This window comes from Vespa mandarinia, chromosome 15, assembly GCF_050613455.1.
Source record: "Vespa mandarinia isolate Hongniang chromosome 15, ASM5061345v1, whole genome shotgun sequence".
Classification (NCBI taxonomy): Eukaryota; Metazoa; Arthropoda; class Insecta; order Hymenoptera; family Vespidae; genus Vespa; species Vespa mandarinia.
Window position 1 is genome coordinate 2,992,227 of NC_140824.1, and position 10,274 is coordinate 3,002,500.

Consider the following 10,274-nt stretch of genomic DNA (forward strand, 5'->3'; position numbering starts at 1 on the left):
TACGATGTCCAACCTTGGATTACATGACATGACCCTTGACCTCCTCCAAGTACTTCGACTCGTTCCAAAACAGAATAAATGCATCTCTCTGCATTTCTCTTTTCTACGAGGATCATTATATAGATTTGATTACTTTGACTTTTCATTTATTTAACATATTGTACGAGTCATAATAACGATAAATTAATTAACTTTGCATTTTTAATAAATAATTTCTTAATTTATTTGTATCGATAAGAAGTATCGACAAAAAAAAGTTTTTAATGAATTGAAAATGTAAATTTTTGTATTTTACTGTTGAAAATAATATGTTTATAATTTTTTCCAATGTTATTTTTTAATTCAATAGAATAGAGAGAGAGAAATATATATATATATATATATATATATATATATATATATATATATATTACAAACGTATATGAAATTTATGTAAATTTGACGAAAGAGATTGTAAAAGACTGGCAAAATAGAATTTCTTTATTCCGAAGATGCATCGAGACTAACTTCGATAAAGTTTTACGAGAAGACAGAAAAAGAAAAGAAAAGAAAAGAAAAAAAAAAGGGACATATAGGGTTCGTATATGTCTTGAGTATGCACGCGACGAATAACGCGACCCTTTAAATTTACGATGGAGAAATATAGACGACAAGAGAGAAATAACATGCGTGCTTGCATTACTTCTTTCTTTTGAAAGATTCTACGTTTTTTGTATGGTACATCGACTTTACTATATTCCTTTAACTGCCGCGGCAAAAGCTCATTCTAGTTTTATCCTTATCGAAAGATAAAGATAGTTAGAAATAGAAAGATAGAATGTGAGTCTACACTCAATAATATTTTTCCATCTTATCTTATTTACTTTAATATCGAAAATATTAAAATCGATAAATTTATATGATTACGATATCAATATTAATTTGTATTTATCAAGAACGTATTATTTTTTTATTAAATATCTATCGATGATTTATTTTTAGATATATAATAAGTACAATAGTAATTTTTTTTTAGATATATATATATATATATATATATATATATGATTTTATTACATATATAATACTGATTTTGCGAAAAAATTTAATGTACTTTATCACTATGAAGATGGAAAAAAAAAGAAAGAGAAAAAGAAAAAAGAAGAAAAACAAACAACTCGTTAAAAAATAATTACAATATAAATATAATTATTATATTTATATTGTAACATTGACAATTTACATTCTTTTTTTTTTTTTTTTAAAGGGCAACGAATCTATAGAATAATTAATAATTTTCCATAGAACGAAATAAATCATTTGATATTCTTTCGAGGTTATTGAAATAATTTATAAAATTAACTATCGAGTCTTGTGTCGCGGCGAAAAAACAAAAAGAAAAAAAAAAAAAAAAAAAAACAAAAAAAAAAACAAAAAAAAAAAAAAGGAATCGTTTGAGAAGATGAAAAGTGCGCCCCGGAGAGCACTGCAAAAAAATCCTGATCCTTCGCTCGATCTCCTCGCGTACTTTCTCCTTTAAGTCTCCGACGATTTTAGGTGAGAAAAAGAGACAAGAGAAGAAAATGCGCGATACGCATCGGTTGAGGACGGGACGACGTTCCTCCCTCAACGGGACCATGGGATATGTCTTTGGACATCCGAGTACATCCATGGCTCGCTCTACGATCGTAAAACCTATCTTTATGGTTCACACCTTCTAGACGCGGGCCACATAAACTCGCTCCCTCAGTACGTTCTTCTTTGCTTACGAGCTACCACCAGACTGCACACTTGCCTGAGCTTTTCAAGTTCTAACGACGTTGCGTTTACATTGCATATGATAAGAGAAAAGGAGAGGGAGAAAGGAAAGAACAAAAAAAAAAAAAGAAAAAAGAAAAAAAAAAGAAGGAAATATATATAATCGTGATCTTGAGTCCTATAACAGTCTTTCTTCTTCATTTTCTTTTCTTTTTTTTTCCTTTTCTTTTGGTTAAATCCGTGATTAAATTTACAATGTAGCAATTTTTTACATTTACAATGAAGCAATTAATTTACAATTGTGTAAATTCCTTCATTTTACATTTAATCACAAATGATTAAACGTGATGACACGTGATTAAATTTACAATGGAACAATTTATACAAAGATATTAAATTTGATTATGACGAAATTTGTACTTTAGACCTTTTGAAAAGTTTTTAATTGGTGACTCGAGAGGGGGGAGGGAGGGAGGGAGGTTTCGTTTCTCCTTTTCATTTTTTGTTTCTTTTTTTTTCCTTCTTTACTCCCGTATGTAAATTTTTATTCCTTAGTTCGTACTAATTAAAATCATATATTCCTTTAATCGTTCATTTAAAATCGAGAAGAAGAGAATCGTTAGAAAGATTATAATTAAACTCATAGCGAGAATATCGCAGTGGGGATTGAAAAGCCCAAAGGTGATCCGTTTCGTGGGAAATCGTCGGTTAGAGAAAGAGAGAGAGAGAAAGAGAGAGAGAAAGGAGAGAGAGAGAGAGAGAGAGAGAGAGAGAAACCGCAACGACTTAACGAGAAATCGGAAGGACAAAGAACGCAAACTTACTCGAAGGATTTCATCCCCGCGTGAAATTGCCTTCCCTCGAACTCCACTGATTGCAGCTTCTTTCTTCCGTCCTCCGGTCCAGAGTGCTTTTCTTACGGTTTTAAAAGCGCGATATCGTCGAAAAACGAATACCTATTTCTCTCTTTTGTTTTTTCCCCTTTTCAGATTCCAGCGAAAATCAGATTTAAAAGCAATGAAAATGTTGCAAGCTTGTATCGTACGAAGTTAAGTGAGATGATATCTTTACGACCCTTGGACGATTTTGTGGCGTAAGCTATCGGAAGATATATATCCTAGAATCGAACGATAAATCTTTGCCGGTTTTTATCTCATATCATTTTCTCTTGTATCTTGGCTAAAGATTAAAGATGATTGAGAATTTTTGACGATTGAACGTCTTATTTGTTACCTTTTTTGATTTCTCGAAGTAAAGAATTTTTACGAGTTCGTAAAAATATATCATCGAAAAGATATGAACACGAATTCGCGAACGTGCGGATTTTACGAACGTCAAACGTAAAAAGGGCGCGAGGTTTGGTTCTCTTTATGATGTCAAACTTTCAACCGAATAGATTTATTTCAGCGTGTGGTTTATTTCCGATGACTTTTCATATCGGTTTTAGAACATCAAAAGTATTTGCCACGATACCTCTTATATGATGAATTTGAAATATTCCATCATTCATTCTATCTTCTCTTTGCTATTGGATCTTGTTTGTTTTCTTATAACTTTATAGGATTTCCTTCGTGTTTTTAAAAGCACATTCGATCGACTCTTTTTGATCTTTTATAAATCCAATGATTCTTTCTTGTTTATTTTTAATTCATTACAAAGATTGTGTTCAAACTTTTCCCTTAAATTATATCCACGAGATATATATATATATTAAATCAAATAAATTTCATTAAAACATTATCTTCTATGGGAACGAAAAGATACCGACGTAATATCTTTTTTTTAACAGTGTCGATAACTTTTCTTTCGTTGATAAGGAAGAAATTTGTTTTACCGACACGACAAAATAGTCTCGTCGGTAACTTATCAACCAAGAAAATTTTTCAATGACGAAATTACAAGTATGAAATTATATTATGGAAGACTTATGATTCAGGGTAGTAATTGATATTCGACTGTATACAATGGATTAACTGTTGAATAATTTATCCTTTCATGAATTTTTAATGATAAATTTAATAATGTCTGATTATACGAGCCATTGTTGTTTGCATTGTATTTTTAATCTAATGAAAGAAAGAGAAGACAGATACAGAGAGAGAGAGAGAGAGAGAGGAAGAGAGAGAGAGAGAGAGAGAGAGAAAGAGAGAGAGAGAGAGAGTATTAATTGATTCCCATGAAATAAATTTATTTCATTATCGAGCGTATTACGAGAATGTTGTTCTCAGAATTTTAAATCGATTCTGTTTGTTTTTAAGTACCGTTAATATCCATGAAAGATAATAAAACAGATTATTTCAAATCTATTATCGTTGTATCATTAAATCTTCTCAATTACGATCGAAGACAAAGAAATCCATGAGATTCTATAAAGGAAATGATAGTTGTAAGACGATTACAACTACAGCAGGATGAGATTTCATTGACAACCTTTAACATTTATGATAGTCGATCGGTAGTCTTTCTCATAAAACTGATCGTATAACTCGGTTCAATTATCGATAACGTGTCAGTTTTAACGCGTTAGATATCACGTTCTTTCCTCTATTTTCGTCCCAATAAATTTAAAAATATCCAATGAAGAACGAGTTATTATTCTTCTTCCATTCCCCTCCCCATCCACTTCCATTTTCCCTTCCCTTTCGTCCATTCGAGGCTACTTGATATCGTACGGATTGATCTAAAAATGATGGAGATCTTTGATAATTAACGTGGATATTCCAGCACTTTAGAAAATTGCCTTCAGATTTTCATTCGAACAACGAGAGTTTTAGTCGATGGGAATATTTGTTTTTGTTGTTGTTTTTATATTCGTTCTATGCACTAGAAACGTGAATCTAGGTTAGGATTAATCTACAAGGATTCACCTAAATACGATCGATCGAACATCTGTCCGGTTTGACCACTTTTTTCTCGAACAATTTCCCCGGAGTCTCTTCAAAAAGGAGTCTCCTACCGATGACGCACATGCAAACCTTAACTTGATGCAGCTGGCACGATGTTATTGCAAGCGTGGCTCTGGATTTAATTTTCTGCGCGTCCTCTAATCCACTTCAACCTAGATGCGACGATGAAGCATCGTAGAAGACTTTCGCGTGATGAGGCTTAGGGTTGGGAGTTTACGTTAATAAGACGAGATTGCGTCAAGTGGAAGGATCTCTCGTTTTCCTTTAATACGAAGAGATTTTCTTTGAACCTAAAGTTCATTAAAAAAAAAAAAAAAAAAAAAAAAAAAGAATACAAAAAAAAACAAGAGAAAAAAAGACACAAAAAAAAAGAAATAATAATAAATAAAAAGAAAGGAAAAAAGTATGTGAAACGAAAATAAAATAAAATATAAGTAAATGAATATTAATCAAATTGTTAATTATATTTGATCCATTATATTTTGAGATATATCTGAACGATCTCTATAAATATATCGATTTTATGAATATCTAAAATATCGATTTTCGTAATCAAAATACTTTCGTTACGTTCACATCCATCGATCCATTCTTAACGGTGTGTATCGTTTAATTAGATTATTTCCGAGTATCGGATAAGCAATTACTAAACGTATGTAAATTCATTCTAGCTAGCATCGATATTGAAAATTATTCTCGACAGACCGTACACAATCGGCTAGAGATGTTGCGATTCGTGGAAGATTGGAATCTGTGGGATGTTTTTCCATTGAACGTGTGACGTCTATTCCTGTAATTTCCCGTATAAATACATGTGGGTTAACAGTATGCGATTATACGTGATACTGAACGAAAGGTATAGAGATAGAAATAGGTAGATAGATAGATAAAGAGAAAGAGAGAGAGAGAGAGAGAGAGAGAAAGAGAGATAGAAAGGAGATAGTAGAAGCCACGAGCTTGCTAGCTTACGGTAGGTAAGTACCGTTCGTTCGGACAACAGCTGTTGCAGGTGCATCCAATCGTTGCTCGTTCTATGCTCTCGATCGACTTTGGTTGTATGTATGTATGTATGTATGAGAGAGAGAGAGAGAGAGAGAAAAGAAGGGGTCTTTACATCCGTGAAAACGCGAATTTCTAGTGAGACATACACGATTAAAATTGGATATCACAAAGACTGTTATCGAATTTATATTGTTTAATTAATTAACTTTTTCTTCTTGAAAGGGAAAAAGAAAAAAAAAAGAATATGTGATTCTTAATCGAACATAAATCGATCTTTGTAAAGGTTATTAAACTGGATTATTCCCGATAATATTTATTAACGAACGATTCATAATTGTTTGTTTTAATCATACCTGCATCCCTGACATCATGTTGGAAATGATTAATCGTCGGAGTCAAGATAACTCCTGCTGCGAGTTGCAAGCCATGAGAGAGTAACTGTACTAAAACGGCCACGAGAATTATAGTTCGACCCCAACCACCCTCAGGATAGTAATGTTTCTTCAAAGTAAGTCTCTTTCTGGCATTAATACCTGTGAAAGATTCTTCCTCGTCTTCGGCATTGTCATCTCGTTCGGTTACGAGGGTTTCAAAATCTGGGAAACTACTGAGACCAGCTTCCAATATAAGCTGTTCGGAAAATCGTCTTTTGTACATCTTAGGATTGACTTCGGTCGCATTACTCTTTCTGCGATTCTCAGGAACGCTTGAAATCCCTGAATCGTTTCCGTCCTTCTCGTTGTCAGTCTCGTCGGCTTCTTTAACAGCGACATCGTCGGTACTCGCTCGTTGAAAGGACAGCCAAGATCTTTTCTGTCCCGCCTTCGCTAGGAATCTCGAAGAGAGTCTCGATCTCAAGTGGTTATTGCACCTAGCCGTACACTCACAGATGGTATCTCTCGGTGTCTGTTCAGAGTATCTCCGTCTATCCGCGTATTCGATCTGGCAGCCACGAACGAAATGCGTTTGATCGGAATGCCGCCTTTGAATCGAGTCCTTCTTGACGATCGTTTCGTTCTGATCTGAGTCTTGGCCATTGTAGTTACCGATACGATAGAGACTAACAGCTGAGTTTCGTCCTGACGTCGGTGGAAGGAAGCTTTGGCAGGTCGATACCGAGTAACTCGAATCCTTTCGTTTGAAACTACCAAAGGAGTCTCTTCTTGAGATCGCGGATATCCTACGACGCTGACGGTTACAACACTGATTGCATGAACACTGATAACGACAACGACACTGACACTTGTTGTTTATATCCACGTAACACTTGCATCTGGTCAATCTCGATAATATATCGGGATAAGAACGAAGTACCTCGTGAATCTCAGCCTCGCTCCAGGATTTACTACTAGAGTTCGCGGAAGTTGTGCGATTTAAATCTCGTTTAGAATCGAAACTAGTCGATGACCAGGTCACCGATTCTATGCTCGAATTTTCTCGGGATTTTGTACTTCTACGTAAAATGGTAGAACCCGTTTCTAAGCTTCCCCGAGAATAACGACGTTCCACGTGTTGTAAATCGTGATCCTCGATTGTATTTTCCTCGGTCATTGCTTCGCTATAAGAATTACGTCGTTTGCGATAAACGTTCTCGTCCGGTGTACCGGATACGGACTGATGTTTCTTTTCCATCACGATAAAAAAAAAAGATCTTTCGAGTTGTCTACTTCTTTTTTTTTTTGTTTCTAGTTTTTATTTTTCACGCACGAAACGCCGATTCCTTTCGTGATCGTTTATTACGCTCGATTTCACTAACCGATCGATACTGAATGATTTCGAGGGAAAAAAAAAGAAACAGAAGAGAAAAAAATAGCGAAGGTCCCTCTTGGTCCTTCATCGATATATCGTGATTCCTCGCACGCAAAGAGAACCTACGTGAGAACCGTACGACATAACCCGTCCCGAATCTTGATAGATTGTCCTGATTTTTCTCTCACGCGTGTCGTGTCTCGCCTATTGATTCGAATCACGACGCTTGCCACTTTCGTTTCTTTACAGTGTGGAAAGTGAACTTGATAGATACGATTTCCATTTCATAAAAATATGTTTCAACTAATTTGTATTCATATGGTGTTATGCATGGGTTAAATGAAATAAAACGTCTGAGAATACGTTCACATATTTACTGGATCGACTAAATATAGACGCGTTACGCGAGCCCTCTCAAATGGAATTAATTTTCTAATAAATTTGATTGCTTTTTTTTTCGATTGGTACAATATATGTACGTGCGCATGAAGTTTTTGTATCTCATTTTTTCATCGGATTTTGTACGCTCAATTGAAAAGAAAAATCTATATTACTAAATATTTCTAATGTTCCTGAAAAGAGCTATCTGTAAACTACTTGATTTACCCTTTTATAACTATAGACAAACTTATATGTGTTGAACGTGACAACGAGACTTAAAGTAGGATGATACGACTGTGATTGATGATAAACCGAAAGATTATAGTATGGATCGTTGAATGATTGAGTCTTTTTTTTTTTTTTCTACTTCTTCTTATTCATCCTTCCAGAGATGGTCTTTTGAGAATTACGGTGACATAATTTATCATTCGAATCTTATGTGTTACTTTTAACACGTAAAATTTTTCTATTTTCGCACGGTACACGTAATTATTATTATTATTATTATTATTATTATTATTATTATTATTATCATTAACATCTTGAAATAATATCTTTTTAAATCTTGTTTATTAAGACCTTCTTTTTGTACGTGTAAGATAAAAATTTTTTTGTACGATAAGTTAAAAATTATCCTTGACGTTTTTCTTAATTATTATTAAATATTTGAAAATTTTTAATAGGAACGAGACAACGTTTATTAGTAAGCCTTCATTATTATATATCATGAAGTAGAAAGGAGGATGACAGAAGAAGAAGTCGAGTTCGTAAATATTTCTAGACGGTATTCTCCTCGAGATATTCTACGAACGTCTTGCCTCATATAACGCGAAAGTTAAGCCACCGTTGTTCGCCACGGTGGCTTTACAGAATTTTCTACAACGTTCCGGCAATATTTTTAACCGTAGGAGAAAAGGGATGGGATGAAACCAACGACGTTGCATTTCGAGTTACGTATCAACCCCTTCGGGGTCGCTCGTTTTAAATGAACCTTTGTCTAGACTAGGTGAATAATCGGATAAGAAAATTTATAAAAGTAAATTGAAGATAATGTTCTAACAAAATATATTTCATAAGTTTATTGATACGTTCAGAATTTGTTTATTAATCTAAGAATGAATTTCGCAGATATATTACGATATTACGTATATATCTAATTCGATTTACTTATGTATTTAATAGAAGATAAATCAAAATGAAATTAATGAATCAATTGTAAAATCGATGAAACGATCGAAAAGACATACCTGCGCTATGAAGAGGAGGATGATGAAATTTAATTTGAGCCATGATATGCCAAGTTCCGGGTGCGGCAAATTGCAATCCTATACCAAGAAAATGTACGAGCATCGAGCACGTGACAATGACATATCCCCAACCACCTTCAGGATAATAATGTCTCCTTAACGTTGCCTCCTTACAAAGATCATACGTTGGTCGACAAGTTTGTCGATTAACGGAGGATAATCCATATCTTTTTTTCTTCCCTAAGGTCAATTCTCTTTTAGCTAAATAACCACTGGCAAAAGATGTGGCACGTCCATCGGGCCAGGTACTTCTACCATGGGGATTTGATCTATCGATTTCTCTTCTCTTTTTACTGAGAATACTCTGAGGACGTGTCTGAGATCCGTTTATCGAGCCATTGGAAGCATCGTATGCAATCGGCGATCGGAAAGGATCGACCTGTAGTCTTAGCTGTCCTTCCGAAGTACACTTGGGGCAAGCATGCCGATCGCTTTGCGAGCTCGTGCCGCCGATTCGATCGTAGTCGACGATCTCGATATGTGGCGTCAGCACCACCGTAGGCTTCGATGTCTCCCTTTTTTCTATTATATTTTCCCTCTCACTCTTTCCTTCATTTTCTTTCTCTTTTTCATCTTCCCTTCGTTCTATTGCCAACTGGCTCGTATCAACCAATAAAGTAACTTCATTCTTCTCCTTAACGTCATCCTTTAAACCGATCGAAGCCACGTCGAAGATCTTTAGCTCGATGCTGCTTTTGCTTCTTCTTCTTCTTCGCCTGCTGGCTGTCGAGATCGTCGAGGATAAAGACGACGTCTCGACGTAAAGTCGGTGCCGATTGAGCGCCCTCAGCGACGAATGTAACGTCTTCCTTTGAAATTCACGATGTGGTCTCGATTTTCGATCGATTTCCACCATCGGATTTACGTTATCTTCGTCTTCGTCTTTGTCTACTTCTACTTCCTTCTCCTTTACTACTATTACTTCTTCTTCTTCTTCTTCTTCTTCTTCTTCTTCTTCTTCTTCTTTCTTAGTTTTATCGTTGATCGTCACGTCATGCGTCAAGGATTTACCAAAGATCTTGGATTTCTCTTCTTCCTCCTCTGACGATCTACTAGTTGGTACAATCGTGAAAGCTCGTGAAAGAGGATCTACACGAACCCTTACGGTTCTTTGCGATCTGTCTGGCCAGGAACTGCTATGCCTCATTCCTTGGCCGTCCTCGCGACGTACCGTCATCTCTTCGTCTCTTCG

At 35.1% G+C, this 10,274-nt stretch overlaps 2 protein-coding genes across 2 annotated transcripts in view; both read right to left on the reverse strand.

Moving 5' to 3' along the window:
- Positions 1–10,274, reverse strand: part of LOC118444672 (uncharacterized) — a 55,722-nt gene that overhangs the window by 45,162 nt on the left and 286 nt on the right. The window contains exon 1 of the mRNA XM_035873162.2: positions 9,023–10,274. This exon is cut by the window's right edge and continues 286 nt beyond it. Within this exon, the coding sequence (XP_035729055.2) occupies positions 9,023–10,259 (1,237 nt within the window). The 5' untranslated portion in view covers positions 10,260–10,274. The remainder of the gene's footprint in view (positions 1–9,022) is intronic.
- On the reverse strand, positions 1,916–7,417 carry LOC118444673 (uncharacterized). The gene is made up of 2 exons (XM_085661641.1): positions 5,999–7,417; positions 1,916–1,962 (listed from the first exon to the last, which is right to left on the reverse strand). The coding sequence occupies exons 1-2, from the start codon at positions 7,275–7,277 to the stop codon at positions 1,916–1,918; spliced, it is 1,326 nt and encodes a 441-aa protein (XP_085517767.1). The 5' UTR covers positions 7,278–7,417.

What these genes read in the sequence shown, in the direction of transcription:
- LOC118444673 (XM_085661641.1), bottom strand. Translation starts at nt 7,277, where the DNA reads ATGGAAAAGAAACATCAGTCCGTATCCGGTACACCGGACGAGAACGTT. An exon ending in ACATGATGTCAGGGATGCAG is followed by an intron (nt 1,963 to 5,998) that starts GTATGATTAAAA and finishes TTTAACCAAAAG; the next exon opens with AAAAGGAAAAAAAAAGAAAA.